This window comes from Crinia signifera, chromosome 5 (assembly GCF_055691185.1).
Source record: "Crinia signifera chromosome 5, ASM5569118v1, whole genome shotgun sequence".
In the NCBI taxonomy this organism is placed as follows: Eukaryota; Metazoa; Chordata; class Amphibia; order Anura; family Myobatrachidae; genus Crinia; species Crinia signifera.
Genome location: NC_139221.1, coordinates 5,944,625 through 5,965,929, shown reverse-complemented (window position 1 = coordinate 5,965,929; position 21,305 = coordinate 5,944,625). Strand labels below are relative to the sequence as shown.

The following is a 21,305-nucleotide window of genomic DNA, read 5'->3' as shown; positions in this document are numbered from 1 at the left end:
TATACAAGAGAGAGTGGCGTCAGGCCTGTACCACAGACAGTGTTATAATATACCAGAGAGCGGCGTCAGGCCTGTACCACAGACAGTGTTATATTATACCAGAGAGAGCGTTGTCAGGCCTGTACCACAGACAGTGTTATATTATACCAGAGAGAGCGGTGTCGGGCCTGTACCACAGACAGTGTTATATTATACCAGAGAGAGCGGTGTCGGGCCTGTACCACAGACAGTGTTATATTATACCAGAGAGAGCGGGGTCGGGCCTGTACCACAGACAGTGTTATATTATACCAGAGAGAGCGGCGTCGGGCCTGTACCACAGACAGTGTTATATTATACCAGAGAGAGCGGCGTCGGGCCTGTACCACAGACAGTGTTATATTATACCAGAGAGAGCGGCGTCGGGCCTGTACCACAGACAGTGTTATATTATACCAGAGCGAGCGGTGTCAGGCCTGTACCAGATAGTGTTATATTATACCAGAGAGAGCGGTGTCAGGCCTGTACCAGATAGTATTATATATGTCTATAAACCTCTTTTTCACACCCGCTTCCCTTCATCTGTTTATGTTGGTGTCTCATTGGCTTCCCTGTACCGCCGTCTGTCTCTCCCCATCTGTGTACATTGATGTCTCTGAGTGACATCCCTGTAACGCCGTCTGTCTCTCCCCAGATAAGGATATACCCATTCTGAAGCGCGCCGATAAGGATGAGAATGGCACACTATCGGGGTCCCCTAACTTCACCGCACCGGAGGATAACAGTAAGAACATCATTCCCGTCTACTGCTCCGTCCTGGCTGCCGTGGTCATTGGCCTGATCGGATACGTGGCGTTTAAGAGGTAAGTTTTAGTTTCTGACCAGCTGGAGCCCAGCGGCCATATTGGCGTCAGGACTGAGCTGACTCGCGGCTGCCAGAGTCCCCACTTCATACGGATACAGGGGGCTATTTACTAAAGGGGCATAGACACGTAGACATGTGGGCTAAGCTATGTAGGGCAGGCGATTTCCCTGTGCCCAGATCTCCCATGGGGAGCACATACACATGCAGATATTTGTGCTAAGCGATAAGGCCGGGTAGTGGTTCTGAATAAGAGATTGCGATCAGTATCTCTCATTCTGTACACACAGAGAGATTCAGTCACTTGCTATAAGCAATCTGTACACACGGAGAGATCTGTGCTTACTTTCTAAGCAAGCTGAGAAAGCACAAATTCGCTCCGTGTGTATGCCCTAAGACTTGGAGAGAGATAACGTACCAACCAAACTGTCATTTTTCAAGTATTGTCTTTAGCATGACAGTTAGGAGCCAATTACTTTATCACTCTCCAAGGCTTAGTACACTACCCCTACAGCTGGGGAAAGGGGGTTCTCTGTCCCTTGACAAATAAGTCCACTAGGTACCGATTTCCTCGCAGGTTTGTTCCACGCCTCATGCTGAAGGCTTATGCTGGGTGTAGGGGGTCTCCCCTGTCTGTGGGGCTATGTGCGTTCCTGTAACTCGGGGTCCGTGGCAGGGAGGACATTCCTGGAGAGGGGCTGGTACCTTTGTCCTGCTCAGCAGTGGTTCCGGGCACTGTGAATAGGATTAGACTACTGGACGGTGGATTAGATTAATGCCTTTCAGCCGCCTCCTCTCTCGCTGTTCTATTGCTGCAGATAGATGCGCAGACTCCCGGCCGGGAACGCCGGAGCCTTTCAGCCGCCTCCTCTCTCGCTGTTCTGTTGCTGCAGATAGATGCGCAGACTCCAGGCCGGGAACGCCAGAGCCTTTCAGCCGCCTCATCTCTCGCTGTTCTATTGCTGCAGATAGATGCGCAGACTCCAGGCCGGGAACGCCGGAGCCTTTCAGCTGCCTCATCTCTCGCTGTTCTATTGCTGCAGATAGATGCGCAGACTCCAGGCCGGGAACGCCAGAGCCTTTCAGCCACCTCATCTCTCGCTGTTCTATTGCTCCAGATAGATGCGCAGACTCCAGGCCGGGAACGCCGGAGCCTTTCAGCCGCCTCATCTCTCGCTGTTCTATTGCTCCAGATAGATGCGCAGACTCCATGCCGGGAACGCCGGAGCCTTTCAGCTGCCTCATCTCTCGCTGTTCTATTGCTGCAGATAGATGCGCAGACTCCAGGCCGGGAACGCCAGAGCCTTTCAGCCACCTCATCTCTCGCTGTTCTATTGCTGCAGATAGATGCGCAGACTCCCGGCCGGGAACGCCGGAGCCTTTCAGCCGCCTCATCTCTCGCTGTTCTATTGCTGCAGATAGATGCGCAGACTCCCGGCCGGGAACGCCAGAGCCTTTCAGCCGCCTCATCTCTCGCTGTTCTATTGCTGCAGATAGATGCGCAGACTCCAGGCCGGGAACGCCGGAGCCTTTCAGCCGCCTCATCTCTCGCTGTTCTATTGCTGCAGATAGATGCGCAGACTCCCGGCCGGGAACGCCGGAGCCTTTCAGCCGCCTCATCTCTCGCTGTTCTATTGCTGCAGATAGATGCGCAGACTCCAGGCCGGGAACGCCGGAGCCTTTCAGCCGCCTCATCTCTCGCTGTTCTATTGCTGCAGATAGATGCGCAGACTCCCGGCCGGGAACGCCGGAGCCTTTCAGCCGCCTCATCTCTCGCTGTTCTATTGCTGCAGATAGATGAGCAGACTCCAGGCCGGGAACGCCGGAGCCTTTCAGCCGCCTCATATCTCGCTGTTCTGTTGCTGCAGATAGATGCGCAGACTCCAGGCCGGGAACACCGGAGCCTTTCAGCCGCCTCATCTCTCGCTGTTCTATTGCTGCAGATAGATGCGCAGACTCCCGGCCGGGAACGCCGGAGCCTTTCAGCCGCCTCCTCTCTCGCTGTTCTATTGCTGCAGATAGATGCGCAGACTCCCGGCCGGGAACGCCGGAGCCTTTCAGCCGCCTCATCTCTCGCTGTTCTATTGCTGCAGATAGATGCGCAGACTCCAGGCCGGGAATGCCGGAGCCTTTCAGCCGCCTCATCTCTCGCTGTTCTGTTGCTGCAGATAGATGCGCAGACTCCATGCCGGGAACGCCGGAGCCTTTCAGCCGCCTCCTCTCTCGCTGTTCTATTGCTGCAGATAGATGCGCAGACTCCAGGCCGGGAACGCCGTAGCCTTTCAGCCGCCTCATCTCTCGCTGTTCTATTGCTGCAGATAGATGCGCAGACTCCAGGCCGGGAACACCGGAGCCTTTCAGCCGCCTCATCTCTCGCTGTTCTGTTGCTGCAGATAGATGCGCAGATAGATGCGCAGACTCCATGCCGGGAACACTGGAGCCTTTCAGCCGCCTCATCTCTCGCTGTTCTATTGCTGCAGATAGATGAGCAGACTCCAGGCCGGGAACGCCGTAGCCTTTCAGCCGCCTCCTCTCTCACTGTTCTGTTGCTGCAGATAGATGCGCAGACTCCCGGCCGGGAACGCCAGAGCCTTTCAGCGGCCTCATCTCTCGCTGTTCTATTGCTGCAGATAGATGCGCAGACTCCAGGCCGGGAACGCCAGAGCCTTTCAGCCACCTCATCTCTCGCTGTTCTATTGCTGCAGATATATGCGCAGACTCCCGGCCGGGAACGCCGGAGCCTTTCAGCCGCCTCATCTCTCGCTGTTCTATTGCTGCAGATAGATGCGCAGACTCCCGGCCGGGAACGCCAGAGCCTTTCAGCGGCCTCATCTCTCGCTGTTCTATTGCTGCAGATAGATGCGCAGACTCCCGGCCGGGAACGCCGTAGCCTTTCAGCCGCCTCATCTCTCGCTGTTCTATTGCTGCAGATAGATGCGCAGACTCCCGGCCGGGAACGCCGGAGCCTTTCAGCCGCCTCATCTCTCGCTGTTCTATTGCTGCAGATAGATGAGCAGACTCCAGGCCGGGAACGCCGGAGCCTTTCAGCCGCCTCATCTCTCGCTGTTCTATTGCTGCAGATAGATGCGCAGACTCCATGCCGGGAACACCGGAGCCTTTCAGCCGCCTCCTCTCTCGCTGTTCTATTGCTGCAGATAGATGAGCAGACTCCAGGCCGGGAACACCGGAGCCTTTCAGCCGCCTCATCTCTCGCTGTTCTATTGCTGCAGATAGATGAGCAGACTCCAGGCCGGGAACGCCGGAGCCTTGCAGCCGCCTCATCTCTCGCTGTTCTATTGCTGCAGATAGATGCGCAGACTCCATGCCGGGAACGCCGGAGCCTTTCAGCCGCCTCATCTCTCGCTGTTCTATTGCTGCAGATAGATGCGCAGACTCCATGCCGGGAACGCCGGAGCCTTTCAGCCGCCTCATCTCTCGCTGTTCTATTGCTGCAGATAGATGCGCAGACTCCCGGCCGGGAACGCCGGAGCCTTTCAGCCGCCTCCTCTCTCGCTGTTCTATTGCTGCAGATAGATGCGCAGACTCCATGCCGGGAACGCCGGAGCCTTTCAGCCGCCTCATCTCTCGCTGTTCTATTGCTGCAGATAGATGAGCAGACTCCAGGCCGGGAACACCGGAGCCTTTCAGCCGCCTCATCTCTCGCTGTTCTATTGCTGCAGATAGATGCGCAGACTCCCGGCCGGGAACGCCGGAGCCTTTCAGCCACCTCATCTCTCGCTGTTCTATTGCTGCAGATAGATGCGCAGACTCCCGGCCGGGAACGCCGGAGCCTTTCAGCCGCCTCATCTCTCGCTGTTCTATTGCTGCAGATAGATGCGCAGACTCCCGGCCGGGAACGCCAGAGCCTTTCAGCGGCCTCATCTCTCGCTGTTCTATTGCTGCAGATAGATGCGCAGACTCACGGCCGGGAACGCCGGAGCCTTTCAGCCGCCTCATCTCTCGCTGTTCTATTGCTGCAGATAGATGCGCAGACTCCCGGCCGGGAACGCCGTAGCCTTTCAGCCGCCTCATCTCTCGCTGTTCTATTGCTGCAGATAGATGCGCAGACTCACGGCCGGGAACGCCGGAGCCTTTCAGCCGCCTCATCTCTCGCTGTTCTATTGCTGCAGATAGATGCGCAGACTCCATGCCGGTAACGCCGGAGCCTTTCAGCCGCCTCATCTCTCGCTGTTCTATTGCTGCAGATAGATGCGCAGACTCCCGGCCGGGAACGCCGGAGCCTTTCAGCCGCCTCATCTCTCGCTGTTCTATTGCTGCAGATAGATGCGCAGACTCCAGGCCGGGAACGCCGGAGCCTTTCAGCCGCCTCATCTCTCGCTGTTCTATTGCTGCAGATAGATGCGCAGACTCCAGGCCGGGAACGCCGGAGCCTTTCAGCCGCCTCCTCTCTCGCTGTTCTATTGCTGCAGATAGATGCGCAGACTCCCGGCCGGGAACGCCGGAGCCTTTCAGCCGCCTCATCTCTCGCTGTTCTATTGCTGCAGATAGATGAGCAGACTCCAGGCCGGGAACGCCGGAGCCTTTCAGCCGCCTCATCTCTCGCTGTTCTATTGCTGCAGATAGATGCGCAGACTCCATGCCGGGAACGCCGGAGCCTTTCAGCCGCCTCATCTCTCGCTGTTCTATTGCTGCAGATAGATGCGCAGACTCCAGGCCGGGAACGCCGGAGCCTTTCAGCCGCCTCATCTCTCGCTGTTCTATTGCTGCAGATAGATGCGCAGACTCCATGCCGGGAACGCCGGAGCCTTTCAGCCGCCTCATCTCTCGCTGTTCTATTGCTGCAGATAGATGAGCAGACTCCAGGCCGGGAACGCCGGAGCCTTTCAGCCGCCTCATCTCTCGCTGTTCTATTGCTGCAGATAGATGCGCAGACTCCATGCCGGGAACGCCGGAGCCTTTCAGCCGCCTCATCTCTCGCTGTTCTATTGCTGCAGATAGATGAGCAGACTCCAGGCCGGGAACGCCGGAGCCTTTCAGCCGCCTCATCTCTCGCTGTTCTATTGCTGCAGATAGATGCGCAGACTCCAGGCCGGGAACGCCGGAGCCTTTCAGCCGCCTCATCTCTCGCTGTTCTATTGCTGCAGATAGATGCGCAGACTCCAGGCCGGGAACGCCGGAGCCTTTCAGTCAGTTCGGTTTAGGAGCGCAGTCATTGTCTGTTGAGGAATTACTTGTTGGGCATTCACTGGTTTACCTCCGTCCTGGGCACTTGGGCTCCTGCGTGTGATACCAGGGGACCAATCTCTCTGCTCGTCCACAGAGCTCACAGTCATGGCCAATGTTGTGTTTTTGTTGTTCCCAGCTGGAGCTCCTGCAAGCAGAAGAAGCTGCTGACCAAGACCAGGGCTGGTGAAACGGCCGTGGGCACGGAGGGCGAGAAGCTCCACAGCGACAGCGGAGTCTTCCTGGACACCCACAGCCTGCAGGAGCAGAACCAACTCAACAAAGGTACGACCCAGAACCTCCTCGCTCTCTGCTGCGGTCCCAGTATATTAGCAGCAGATGACCCTCAGCACTGTACATGTTCAGACTAAACCCACTCCCCATCGCGATGCCCCCCCCCCCTTCCCTGCACCGTGAACCCCCACACTGCTGGTATAATCACCAACCCCCAGGGATCAGCTCCTGCAGCGCTGACGTTCTTCTGGGCATCCTTCTCCTGTTACCCCTGGTGTCGTAAAGTGAATTCCTGCTTTGCAGCATCACTTTACTGCAACGGGGAGTCACAGCGCAGCAGTAGGCCCCAGAGATCAGCAGCCCTCACCGGACCACCCATCCCTGGACTCTGAGGAGGTGAATATGGTTTATATCACACTGGCCGGGTCCATCAGACACACACAGCTGATCACACTGGCCGGGTCCATCGGACACACACACAGCTGATCACACTGGCCGGGACCATCAGACACACACACAGCTGATCACACTGGCCGGGACCATCAGACACACACACACACAGCTGATCACACTGGCCGGGACCATCAGACACACACACAGCTGATCACACTGGCCGGGACCATCAGACACACACACACACACACAGCTGATCACACTGGCCGTACCATCGGACACACACAGCTGATCACACTGTCTGGGTCCATCAGACACACACACAGCTGATCACACTGGCCGGGACCATCAGACACACACACAGCTGATCACACTGGCCGGGACCATCGGACACACACAGCTGATCACACTGGCCGGGACCATCGGACACACACAGCTGCTCACACTGGCCGGGTCCCTGCACAGCTCTCTGCCTAGGAGCAGAGAGAGCTGTGCAGAATTCGCGTCTGAGCCCAGTGATTGGCCCGGCTGAAGCTGGTGTTGTTATCATAGGGTCAAATCCGATTTTTATTTCACTTTTTTTTTGTTATTAATTTGCCTAGATCACATTTTGCATTATAAGTATGGAAAATGCGATCTGCTTACTAAAAAAAAAAAGTGAATCTAAGGGGTTTTCACGAAAACGGCTCCAAAAGTTATTTTAGGTCATTCAGGTGAAACTAAAATATTGTGAAAACACCCCTTTCACATTATTTTAGTAAAACATAATGTTAGTAAATGGGCCCATTATACCCCTTTCACACCGCACAAATAATTCGGGTCTGACCGGCGTAAATGGGCACCCCGGGTCGAGCGCTATAGGGAGGAGGCAGGATCAGCTCCAAGTGCTGCCTCCTCCCCCGACCCCCAATGACGCGCCGGTGCGAAAGGGGTATTATAGAATTATCCAAACCCAACATGAACATAACTCCTATATCCGTCTGTAGAGCGTCCTAGATCCGTCTGTAGAGCGTCCTAGATCCGTCTGTAGAGCGTCCTAGATCCATCTGTAGAGCGTCCTAGATCCGTCTGTAGAGCGTCCTAGATCCGTCTGTAGAGCGTCCTAGATCCGTCTGTAGAGCGTCCTAGATCCGTCTGAAGAGCTTGCATGCCAAGGACTAGTGCAAATGTTTCTAATGTGACCTTTTCTACCAGCAGCAAAACTGGAACCAAAGCTTTACATCAACCTGCCCCCGCACAAGCAGGAAGAGGTGGAGAGTCTTCTGGCAGACACAAGCCGTGGGAAGGACTGGCAGCGATTGGCCAATCTGCTGGGCTACGAAGAAGAGGCCATAGATACATTTGCCCGAGGGGAGGATCCGGTTCACACCCTTCTCACTGACTGGTCGTCCAAGGACAGCTCTACTCTGGAGGTCTTGTGCGCAGCCTTGGTCAACATGGAGCGGGCAGATGTGGTGGAGACCCTGAATGGCGCAAGCGATGCCAGTTCTGTGGTGTAAAGGCTGGCGTTCTTCTCCAGGGACCTCAAGACAGCAGCTAAAGCGATGAACTTAATGCTGGTGGAAGTGTCCACACTTGGTGGCCTAATAGTGACTTCAACTTCGCAGACGCAATCCATCGGCTGTATTTGACTTTTGCTGGTCACCTGTCTTTGGGTCATCGGTGATGGATAAGCTTTATGAGTTGTGTGCGGGTGTGGACCTCCCATTGGCTGCAGACATATTGTGGGACTCTGTTCAAAAGACTCTGTTCAAGACTAGATGCGCTATGAAGGTATTGGTTCTGATGCGGTCCGCAAACAAGTTGCTGGCTAAAAGATGTCTCCTCATATATTTCCTTTGGCAACCAGGAGGTAGAACATTCGGCACCTTCCTTTCATCCGGTCCTTCCAGGATATTCTGTCGGCTTGTAGTTGCTGTCTCCAGGTTTGTTTACATCTCAGCATCTCTCCAACTGGCCAGGAAGCGGTCACCTGACTCTGCTCCGCGCCCACATCCCTGGCGCAAAAGCCGCTGTGTTTTTTTTTTTTTAATTGACTGAAATCTGTTAATATTTTATGCCACAAATTCAGGTTTGATGCGGTTTTGTTTTGTGACTTTTAAACAATGGGAATTTTTTAACTTTTTTTCGCCATTATGTGTTTTTTTTTTTCTGCCTTTTTGGGATTTTGTGTTTTTGTTTTCTGAGACCGAAGCCATAGTTCATGTCGGACATTACTCGTCACCAGCACAAGACTCTTATCAACACGGGACAAAATGGAATGTAATTATTTTACGTTAATATTTTAATATAAAAAAAAAAAGTTGTCTTTTTGTAATTATCGCAGACCTGGGAAAGTGGGTTTTTTTTGTAAGCCTAGTCCACTTTGTTGGGCGATTTTTGTAATAATTGTGGGCACCGCTGAGATGGGGGTCCTGCGATATTGCTTACGGTGACCCTGGTTATTAAATGTTATTTTTATTTGAAAAAAAAAGTGAGTATTTAATTGTTATTTGGGGTGGATTGGGGATTGTTGGGGAATATTTGTATCCTTCCCCCTGGTATGTAGTCCGCAGACAGTGGTTGGCGTAATGTTCCAGCACTGCGGCCTATTTTCTGCAGTGTTCTCCTAAATTCCCTTTTCCCGTATAATTCAGTTTGTTGCGGAGCAACGTGTGCCCGGTGCCGCTGAGACGGTCAGCCGATGGCTAGCTGCAACCGGTCTCTATGCTCATTATTCCTCGCACGTTACCGTGGAAACACTTCAGGCCAAATTCCACAGATGAGACGCCAAGGTTTTGCCACCTAAGGGGAGATGGATTGGCGAGGCCCAAAGCAACCAATCAGCATGTAGCTATTATTTCACTGACTGTGCTGCAAAACTGACAGAAGCTGATTGGTCGCTTTGAGCAATTCCTCCATTTCTCTTTCAATGGTCCTGGTGACACAGCTCAACACTGGGATGTAGGAGGGTCTGAAGGAGCCAGGCACCTATCCTAAAGTTTTCAGAGGGTAGGCTCCTCCCCTACTGCATCCCGGACTCTTCAGTTCGTGTTAGGTGCCCACTGGAGTGGGTGCTATTCTAAAGGGCTGCAGGAGCAGCTGAAGAAATAAAGTAGTTAGGGGAATTTTATTATTTTATTAACTATTCACTCTAGCTAGGTAGGCACAGTGTGAGGATTCTCATTAGTGAATCCTCACACTGCTAGCGCAGCAGGAGCTGACAGAATCGCGTCCTGTCAGCTCACTGTGCACAAGGGAGACGCTGTCTGGCCTCCCTGTGCAGCGCTTACAGCTTCTGTTAAGAAGCTGCCTGGGCTCCGGAGCGTCCTGAAACCGGCTTCACGCTAGGTGGGGATCATGGGGGACAGGCGCTCCGTGATGGCGGCGGCCATTTTCTGCGGAGCTTACACACTGAGCTCCTATATGAGAGGACAGCAGTGTTGTTACAGGCATGTTCCAAGTGGTCCCCAGTCGAGGGGGAGATACTGGAACTAGGAAATCCTACCAAGGGAGTGGCTGACTGGGGGTGGTTGGTGCCAAAAGTCACGGACCCCGCAGCAGCAGGGACTTTGGTCTCTTCCCTCACTCTGCTTTTGGCGCCTTTCAGAACGCTTGCAGTGGAGCTGAGCTGGCTTACAGATCCTGACAGAGTGTTTGGATTTCCTGGGCATCGTTTCCCCGCATCTGAAACCTACAGACTGAGTGCATTAAACCTGTATAATCGCTTTTGTACATTGTATGCACTGTGTAGTTCACTTTTCATCATGTCTGAGCAACATGCTGTGGTTTTGGGGGAGGGAGCCCTTATTGCACTGAGCGCGTGTAATGTATGCACACAGAAATTTGTCCCTGAGCAGATGGCCAAGGGGGGCTTATGTAATACTTGCGCTGCTGTGAGACCTATGGGGAGTGAACCTCAGAGGGCAGAGCAGATTGAACCCGCGTGGGCTAGTGCCCTGGGCAGGTCAGTAAACGTTTTGGTGCAGTTACTGGACAGACAGAGTGATGTCTTGGTAGAATCCCAGAGACCTATGCCATCATCTCAGCAGTCCTCTGGCTCCTTGCCTCTTACCCAGGCAGATCCTGCCTTTATTCAGGTAATGCAGGATACTGCAAGGGGGATCAACAGGTTTAGTGAAATACTAGACAAGATTGATGTTGATGTTGCAGGGACCCCTAAAAGGTCTTATGCTATGCCTGTATTGGTAGATGAAGAGGAGGGAGCATATACAGATATCCCCTGGGATCAGGGTGATGATTTGGAAGATACCTCTTCTGCAGGGGTAGAGGATCTTATTATAGCTGTGAAACAGGCTTTGAAACTGTCAGTGGAGGATAAGACTCCTGCTAAAGGTGTGTTTAAGTGACAGCGTAAGGAGGCTGTTACTTTTCCTTCAGATGAAGGTTTACAGGAATTGTTGGAAGGGGCTTGGAAAACCCCTGATAAGAGGCTGCAGATGCCTAAGAGATTCCTTAGTCTGTACCCCATGCCAGAGTCTCATGCGGAGCTCTGGGAGAAAGTGCCAGTTGTGGATGCTTCAGTGGCACGTTTGTCCAAGGCTACTGTTTTACCAGTACAGGGCGGTGCAGCTTTCAAGGATCCGGTGGACAAAAAGCTGGAGGGAAACCTCAAGGCTATATTTGAAGGGGTGGGATTCACCCTACGTCCTCTTATTGCTTCAGCCTGGGTCTCTAAGGCCATGGTTGAGTGGGCTAATGATTTATGCACCATGCTGCAGGCTGACCCTGGTGTATTGCTGCTGGCGGAGAAGCTTAAGGCTGCTGCAGAATATGTTGTGGAAGCAGAGGAGGAAGCACTCAAAATGGCGACTAGAGTGTCCACAGTTTCTATTAATGCCAGGAGAGTGCTCTGGCTTAAGGCCTGGGAAGCGGACAATGAGTCTAAGAAGGCCTTAGAAACTTTAGCTTTCAAAGGAAAGTTATTATTTGGATCTGAATTAGAGGAGATCATTAAACAGGCCACGGGCGGCAAAAGTACATTTCTGCCGGCTCCCACGGTTAAGCAGACATCCAGATTTTCTGCCTTTAGGCCGTCCTTTCGGCCCTCCCCTAGAGGTGGTGCGTCCTTTCGAGGACAGTCTTTCAGGGGAAAGTTTCAGTCTTCCAGGGGCAAGGCCCCGAAGTCTAAATTTGGCTCCTTTCACAAGAAGCCGGTCTCAAAAGGACAAACCCTCCGCATGACTGTCAGGGGATGTGCCCGGCAGTGATAAAGGTGTGGGGGGGGGGGGGGGGGGGGGCGTCTGTCACAGTTCAGGGACGCATGGGCTTCTCTAGACCAGGATGCCTGGGTGTTAGATATTATAGCCCATGGCTACAAAATCCCTTTCAGAGGTCTTCCGCCGAGAAGATTTATCATCACCTCCTTGCCAAAGGAAGCTCGGCTCCGTACGGCTCTTGTGAGTGCAGCTCACTCTCTATTAGAGAAGGGGGTGGTAATTCCGGTTCCCAGGGCAGAGTGGAAGAAAGGCTTTTATTCCACTCTGTTTCTGGTGCCCAAACCAGACGGGTCTTTCAGACCAATACTAAATTTGAAGTCTCTAAATGTCCATTTATGGGTAGACCATTTCAAAATGTAGTCTCTACGGTCAGTGCTCCTAAGCCTGGACCAGGGAGAATTTTTGGCGTCCATGGATGTCCAGGACACGTACCTTCATGTTCCTATACACCCAGAACATCAGGCCCTGTTGAGGTTTGCGATAGGAGACCTGCATTTACAGTTCCAGGCGTTGCCCTTTGGTCTGGCAACTGCGCCAAGGGTATTCACAAAAATAATGTCAGTGATGGTGGCTGTGCTGCGGCTCAGGGGAATCACAGTGATACCTTATTTGGACGACCTGCTGTTCAAAGCAGAGTCAGCAACCATGTTACAAAGTCATTTGGCAGAAGCCATCAGTTTTTTGCAGGCTCAGGGCTGGATTTTAAACTTACAAAAATCTCAGTTGATACCGTCACAGAGGCTCCAATTCTTGGGAGTCATTCTGGATACCCATCTCCATCGGGTATTTCTCCCGGAGGCAAAGGCCAGGGATCTGGTCGCCTTAGTCCGGGAGATTCTCAGCGCTCGGAGCATTTCAGTATGGAGGAGCCTCAAGCTGCTGGGGAAAATGGTGGCGTCGTTCGAGACGCTGCAGTTTGCCAGGTTCCCCTCTCGGGTGTTCCAATGGAACATTTTGACGGCTTGGTCAGGAAACACACAGACAATGAAGTCGGAGCTGATAGTGCTGTCTTCGGACACTCGAGACTCGTTGAAATGGTGGGCAGAAGTGGATTCCCTTCAGTGGGGTCGGTCATTGCAGACCTGGAACTGGCTGGTGGTGACTACCGACGCCAGCCTCAGGGGCTGGGGGGCAGTAGTCTTAGACCTCAGGCTGCAGGGCTTGTGGACTGCAGAGGAGTCGGCTCTACCGATCAACATCTTGGAGCTGAGAGCTGTCTGGAAAGTGATTTCCTTGGCTGGAGACAGGTTACAGAACCTCCCTTTAAGGATTCAGACCGACAATGCCACAGCTGTGGCGTATCTGAATCACCAGGGAGGTACACGCAGCAAATTGGCCATGTGGGAGGTGTCCAGAATCTTCCTGTGGGCGGAACTGCATGTTCCAGCTGTATCAGCTATATTCATACCAGGAGTGGAGAATATAGAGGCCGACTTCCTGAGCAGGGAGGAGCTCAAGGAAGGGGAATGGAGCTTAAACCCTCAAGTGTTTCAGCAGATCACCTTGAAGTGGGGAACTCCGGATGTGGACCTGATGGCATCCAGGTTCAACCATCAGATGCCCAGGTTCTATGCCAGAACGAGGGATCCACTAGCGGAGGCGGTGGATGCCATGACTATCCCCTGGGAGGGGAATCTCCTTTATGCCTTTCCACCAGTACCAATGCTGGCGAGACTGTTAAAGAAAATACAGGCTCAGGCGGTTCCGGTGATCTTAGTGGCCCCAGATTGGCCAAGGAGGTCCTGGTACTCGAGGCTTCAGAGGTTGTCTGTGGACTCGTGGCGTCTACCTCTGAGGCCAGACCTTCTAAAACAAGGCCCATTCAATCACCTGGATTCAGCTCGATTAATTTTGACGGCCTGGCTATTGAGACCGCCATTTTGAGAAGTAAAGGTTTTTCTGACGCAGTGGTTCACACTATGATTAAAGCCAGGAAGTCTGTATCCTCGGCAAATTATTATAGTCTGGAAAACTTACATTCGTTGGTGTGAGAGACGGAAGTCACACACATCTCATTTTAAGTTATCAAAAATGATGGAATTTTTACAAGATGACTTCTCATCAGGACTAAGCCTTCAGTCATTAAAAGTGTAGATCTCGGCCTTGTCCATCTATTTCCAGAAAAGGATAGCCATTTTACCGGAAATTCAGACTTTTTTGCAGGGGGTACCTCGGTTGAAACCTCCATACAAACAACCAGTAGCGCCTTGGGACTTGTCACTGGTTTTGGAATGCCTTCAGAAGGCACCCTTTGAACCTTTGAGGTCAGCGGACCTTAAGTTTCTCACATGGAAGCTGGTGTTCTTGTTGGCAGTGGCATCAGCTAAGAGGGTGTCAGAGTTGGGAGCTTTGTCATGCAAATCTCCTTTCTTGATTTTTCATGACGACAGGGCAGTTCTTTGGACAGTGCCTCAGTTTTTGCCGAAGGTAGTACCGTATCTGCCTTCCATCTAAATCAGGAGATAATTCTACCTGTGTTTCAACCCCCAGAGGGTTCTAGGAAAAGGGACAAATTGAGGAATTTGGATGTTGTGCGTGCTTTACGCATTTATGTGGACAGAGTTAAGAGTGTCAGAAAGACTGACACCTTGTTGATGTTGTATGACATACACAAAATTGGTTGGCCTGCATCTAAGCAGACTATTGCTAGGTGGTTGCGATCTGTGATAGCTTTTGCATACACCAAAGTGGGAAGGCCTGTGCCGGACAGAATAAATGCGCATACCACCAGGGAAGTTGCCACCTCTTGGGCGGTTCGACATGGGGCAACAGCTGAGCAGGTTTGCAGGGCTGCCACTTGGTCATCTGTTCATACCTTTGCCAAATTCTATAGATTCCATGAGTTCGCGTCGGAGGACGCATCATTCGGGCAAGCAGTGCTGAGAGCTGCAGACCTGAGCGTACCCACCCAAAGGACCGGCTCTGGAACGTCCCAGTGTTGAGCTGTGTCACCAGGACCATTGAAAGAGAAAAAGGGATTTTTGTAAGAACTTACCGTTCGAATCCCTTTCTCTGATATGGTCCTGGTTACACAGCGATCCCTCCCTTACGCTCAGTAAGTATGCCAGTGTTCATGATGTTCATGTTAAATTGGTTAAAGAAACAGTTATTGTTTAAAAATGTGCATATAATATGTGCAGGCGTTTGTACTGAGTTAATGTATTCCAGTGGCTTTGAAAGATTGAACTGAAGAGTCCAGGATGCAGTAGGGGAGGAGCCTACCCTCTGAAAACTTTAGGATAGGTGCCTGGCTCCTTCGGACCCTCCTACATCCCAGTGTTGAGCTGTGTCACCAGGACCATATCAGAGAAAGGGATTTGAACGGTAAGTTCTTACAAAATCCCTTTTTTACCTCTCTCCAACCCATAAATGAGGAATGAGATGGTGAATGTTCTGCAGTTTTGGGCCCAATGTCACCCAATACCAGCAGATTGTCCTGATAAATTGGCCCAAATTGCATGTGTATGACACCCGATCCGATGCACCGTCCCAGGCGCGCTGGACTGGCAAGGTCAGTGTCACATCGCGGGTGCTGTCTACCACCGCGGGCACGCGCCTTTCTGCAGAGAACGGGAACGCTGGGCAGGAGACGCACCATCCCCGGCCAGCAGCGGGCAGCAGATAAAACCCATACAAAGAATCAATGGCTGCCTGAAGAATGGAAGGCTTTGATTGGCTGAGAGAGCTCTATCAGCCAACCAGTGGCCGTCCATTCTTTTGAATGGTTTTTCTTTAATTCTCATGCAGTTCCCCAGCAGTTCCTGCACGTACACATAGCACATCAAGCGCCAAATCATAAGTGAGCCTCCCGGGGAGCCTGAGGGGAATTGGGTCCAACATGTCCTTAGAACAAGTAAGACTAGTGTATGGGGGCCTTTACTCTCTGCATGTTACATCCGCCCCGCCTGCAGTGCGCTCCGTTACATCCGCCCCCGCCTGCAGTACGCGCGTTACATCCGCCCCCGCCTGCAGTACGCGCGTTACATCCGCCCCCGCCTGCAGTATGCGCGTTACATCCGCCCCCGCCTGCAGTATGCGCGTTACATCCGCCCCCGCCTGCAGTACGCGCGTTACATCCGCCCCCGCCTGCAGTACGCGCGTTACATCTGCCCCGCCTGCAGTGCTCTCGTTACATCCGCCCCCGCCTGCAGTGCACACGTTACATCCGCCCCCGCCTTGCAGTGCACACGTTACATCCGCCCCCGCCTGCAGTGCACACGTTACATCCGCCCCGCCTGCAGTGCGCTCCGTTACATCCGCCCCCGCCTGCAGTACGCGCGTTACATCCGCCCCCGCCTGCAGTACGCGCGTTACATCCGCCCCCGCCTGCAGTACGCGCGTTACATCTGCCCCGCCTGCAGTACGCGCGTTACATCTGCCCCGCCTGCAGTGCTCACGTTACATCTGCCCCGCCTGCAGTGCGCGAGTTACATCCGCCCCCCCGCCTGCAGTGCGCACGTTACATCCGCCCCCCCTACAGTGCGCGAGTTACATCCACCCCCCCTGCAGTGCGCGCGTTACATCCGCCCCCCGCCTGCAGTATGTGCGTTACATCCGCCCCACCTGCAGTGCCCATGTTACATCCACCCCGCCTGCAGTGCGCGTGTTACATCCGACCCCCGCCTGCAGTGCCCGCGTTACATCCGCCCCCCGCCTGCAGTGCCCGCGTTACATCCGCCCCCCGCCTGCAGTGCCCGCGTTACATCCGCCCCCCGCCTGCAGTGCCCGCGTTACATCCGCCCCCCGCCTGCAGTGCTCGCGTTACATCCGCCCCCCGCCTGCAGTGCTCGCGTTACATCCGCCCCGCCTGCAGTGCCCGCGTTACATCCGCCCCCCGCCTGCAGTGCACACGTTACATCCGCCCCCCGCCTGCAGTGCACACGTTACATCCGCCCCCCGCCTGCAGTGCACGTGGTATTGTCTATTTTGAGGGATCCAGGTATATTTTGGATTATTAAGGTTAGAAATATTAACAAAACCTGTTCTATATACAGATGTGCAGTAACTGTGCTCGTGATATAGATTTAGAAAATTGGTGAATACGATGCCCCCTAACAAACCAGCTGTAACAATGGGGGTGATTCAGGTTCACTCGCTACATGGAGAGTTGGGTCTGTGGGCCGATGCTTCAGGTCTGCGCATGGATGTCCGAAAACCGCACGTGCCCCCCAATGTGCGAATATACCACTCACCAAGGCACAGAGCGGGGCGAGCAGGGGGCGGTCCCACGGGAACCCCCAGTGTGCTAATATACCACTCACCAAGGCACAGAGAGGGGCGAGCAGGGGGCGGTCCCACGGGAACCCCCAGTGTGCGAATATACCACTCACCAAGGCACAGAGAGGGGCGAGCAGGGGGCGGTCCCACGGGAACCCCCAGTGTGTGAATATACCACTCACCAAGGCACAGAGGGGGGCGAGCAGGGGGCGGTCCCACAGGAACCCCCAGTGTGTGAATATACCACTCACCAAGGCACAGAGCGGGGCGAGCAGGGGGCGGTCCCACGGGAACCCCCAGTGTGCGAATATACCAGTCACCAAGGCACAGAGAGGGGCGAGCAGGGGGCGGTCCCACGGGAACCCCCAGTGTGTGAATATACCACTCACCAAGGCACAGAGAGGGGCGAGCAGGGGGCGGTCCCACGGGAACCCCCAGTGTGCGAATATACCACTCACCAAGGCACAGAGAGGGGCGAGCAGGGGGCGGTCCCACGGGAACCCCCAGTGTGTGAATATACCACTCACCAAGGCACAGAGGGGGGCGAGCAGGGGGCGGTCCCACAGGAACCCCCAGTGTGCTAATATACCACTCACCAAGGCACAGAGAGGGGCGAGCAGGGGGCGGTCCCACGGGAACCCCCAGTGTGCGAATATACCAGTCACCAAGGCACAGAGAGGGGCGAGCAGGGGGCGGTCCCACGGGAACCCCCAGTGTGTGAATATACCACTCACCAAGGCACAGAGCGGGGCGAGCAGGGGGCGGTCCCACGGGAACCCCCAGTGTGCTAATATACCACTCACCAAGGCACAGAGAGGGGCGAGCAGGGGGCGGTCCCACGGGAACCCCCAGTGTGTGAATATACCACTCACCAAGGCGCAGAGCGGGGCGAGCAGGGAGCGGTCCAACGGGAACCCCCAGTGTCTCCTGGGCACGCCTGCAGAAATGGTGGGTGCACCCACAGCAATGCTGTGCATCCCCATGAGCCCGAGGTGTGCCGAAGCTTCCCGGGGCGGGCGGCCGATGTCACGTTAACATAATAAAATAACAGGTACTTGTGTAGTTTCACGGCGCCAGCAAACTATCTTAACTCCATGCCAACATGGATAGTTCATACCCCCACTATCCATGTTGGCATGGAGTTGATTTTAGATAGCGTGGCGAGCCACCGAGCCCGCAGCGTGGGTGAGCGAAGCGAGCCCCGTAAGGGGACTCAGATGCACGGTGCCATGCTGGCGCCGTGAAACTACACAAGTACCAAATAACATAATGCAGACGGACTTTTATTTGTGAGCTGATAAAATCATTCGATGGTTTGCGGACCATCGAATGATTTCTTGTCCGTTTGGCTGCATGGAAGCGCACGCATCCTATTGCATGTAGACGCGGACATTTGTGTGGCGGTGGGCGGTGTTTGATCGCTGAGCAGGGAAAGGGTCTGAATCAGGCCCTATGACCGACTTTCTAACCGGGACTCCACTATATCAGCCAAGTTGATCCTTCCCATTACCGGCCGCACTCATTCAGAGCCGAACGCAGACGCCGTTACACCGGCCGACGTACGGAAACATCGGACCTTTCACAAAATCCGTCCAAAATGGGCTCTCAGGTCCACCCCGGCCACGATGTCTACACCAGCCGACACATGGGAGCAAGTGTCCAGTGACTGCCATATGCTGTACTGTACAGACCTGCCGTATGCTGCTAGGTGACGCTGTCTTCATCATCATCTAAAGCAGGGATGGGGAACCTTCGGCCCTCCAGCTGAACTACACATCCCAGCATGCCCTGCTACAGTTTTCCTATTTGGCCATGCTAAAACTGTTAAAGGTCATGCTGGGATGTGTAGTTCAATAATAGCTGATGGGCCGAAGGTTCCCCATCCCTGGTGTGACGTCCCCGGCATTGCCCAGGGTCATGCGGACAACCATTGGCAGACTCCCAATACCGACACATTCCACATGCCAATATCCATCATGCTGACATGGTCCAAATGCCGTCATTTAAAATGTCGACATGTCAAAAAGAGGAGGGAGAAGATGTATAGGAATAATCGCATATATCCAGAGAGCGCCGCACAATCGCAAATAAATATATAATAAAAATCTGTTTATTAATAGATAAATGCATATAATATAAAACTATACCACTGGTACAGACTTTTAAATAACGCTAAGAGATAAAAGGTACCATACAGTATCTATGCATAGACTGGTATTAATGACTGGTAACTCCCTGTGTGGAGTCATATAATATCACCAGGCAGATGAAGAATTGGTGGGCGCTATTGGTAATCCGCACTGTCCGCAGACAGCTCCAGCCGCCTGTTGACGACCCGCTGATGTCACGATATGCAGGCGGAGAACGCTGGGCTGCGGGAGCTGTTGGAGTCTATAGTAATATAGGTAGACTCAGCCAGGCTGCTAGTACCCGGCTAACGCTGTAGATGGCAGAACACTGGGGAGACGCCTGTTAATCGCTGGTGCAGAAGACGGCATGATGAATGGAAGCAAGTGCAGGAGGTTACACAGGAACAACTGAGGGTGAATGTAGGCTGGCTCTGCCCCGACGCGTTTCTCCGCTCTGACCCGACGCGTCTCTCCGCAATGTACAGCGGTTTCTTCAGAAGGAAAAATGTTTTTCATAATATTTCTTTTTAACAGACTTGTTCGTTCTTCACGATCCCAGTGGGCATAGAGTCTGATTATAATAGTGGCACCGATGCTGACCTACTCGTAATGGGCCGAATTTGTCCCCGACGGTCGTTTTTTGCGCATTGGGCAAACCCGCTGAGCTGAACGAGTGGCACATGGGCAAACCCACTGAGCTGAACGAGTGGCACATGGGCAAACCCACTGAGCTGAACGAGTGGCACATGGGCAAACCCACTGAGCAAACCCACGAGTGGCACATGGGCAAACCCATTGAGCAAACCCACGAGTGGCACATGGGCAAACCCACTGAGCTGAACGAGTGGCACATGGGCAAACCCCCTGAGCTGAACGAGTGGCACATGGGCAAACCCACTGAGCAAACCCACGAGTGGCACATGGGCAAACCCCCTGAGCTGAACGAGTGGCACATGGGCAAACCCACTGAGCAAACCCACGAGTGGCCCATGGGCCCGGGACGAGAGGGATGGGGGGCGGCCCAGCATTATATGATCACTGTTACACTAAGACGGGTTTTGGGGGGTTTCCTTCTGTTATCCTGCTGCTGTTCCAAGGCTTCTGTGCACACACATCGCTTCTGTGCACACATCGCTTCTGTGTATACACATTTTTGGGCATGTTCAAAAATCGCCCCAAATCGCACCTTTAAAAATCTAAATTTTTGCCCGAATTTGCATATATAATGAGATGCAAAAAAGTGCGATATGGTGCGATTTCGGGCAATATTTAGTCATGAATATGTGCGCATTTTAAAACATGCGATTTTGTGTTAAAAAACAAACGGCGTGGGGTCCCCCCTCCTGAGCATAACCAGCCCCGGGCTCAAAGAACCGGTCCTGGTTTCTTAAAATCACAGGGACAAACATGTTGGGGTTCCCTGGATTTTAGAAAACCAGCACAAGGCTCAAGGGCCGGTCCTGGTTCCCAAAATATGGGGGACAAAATGACTAGGCGTCCCCCGTATTTCAAGAACCAGCACCGGGCCCAACCGTATACAAGTCCCCCCAGCCAAAGCATTCACCCCCGGTCAGCAGGGGTCCTGTGGGAGTGGGGGCCCCCCAAAGAAGGGGTCCCCCCCCCCCTCCAGAACTTACTTGCCCATGCTGAAGCCCGGGGCTGTCCTCGATGACCCTGGGCGGTGGGCATCGAGCTGATAAATGGTGGAAGAAGAAAGAAAAACTATTGTATACTGCTGTGGAACTACGAGTCCCAGCAAGCCTGCACCACATGCAGGGACTTGGAGAACCACAAGTCCCAGCATTTGGGGCAATAAAGGGCCCCCTGGGACTTGTAGTCCCACAGTAGCACAAATAGTTAAATAAATACACACACACACTGACAGTAAAACTTTATTACACACGGAGCCCATTCATCCAATACTCACCTATTTTGGGACGAAGCATCGGTCCCCTTGTCCAGTAGAATCCACTGGGGTACCTGTGGAGAGAAAACATACTCACAGACGTCTTCAGCGCTTCTCCGGGTGCCCAGCAGCACTGTAATCACGGTCCGGTCTTCTGTTTACATATGGGGCTCCGCCTCCAG

At 53.6% G+C, this 21,305-nt stretch overlaps 1 protein-coding gene across 2 annotated transcripts in view; it reads left to right on the top strand.

The window, feature by feature from the left end:
- LOC146079887 (tumor necrosis factor receptor superfamily member 16-like) overlaps nucleotides 1-9,110 on the top strand; it is a 41,143-nt gene extending 32,033 nt beyond the window's left edge. Inside the window, exons 4-6 of one of the 2 annotated variants that reach the window (XM_083186571.1) lie at nucleotides 674-842; nucleotides 6,165-6,310; nucleotides 7,847-9,110. In XM_083186571.1, coding sequence (XP_083042697.1) covers nucleotides 674-842; nucleotides 6,165-6,310; nucleotides 7,847-8,151 — 620 coding nt within the window. In that variant the 3' untranslated portion in view covers nucleotides 8,152-9,110. The remainder of the gene's footprint in view (nucleotides 1-673; nucleotides 843-6,164; nucleotides 6,311-7,846) is intronic. The other variant, XM_083186572.1, reaches the window with a different exon arrangement.
- Nucleotides 9,111-21,305: the final 12,195 nt, after the last annotated feature.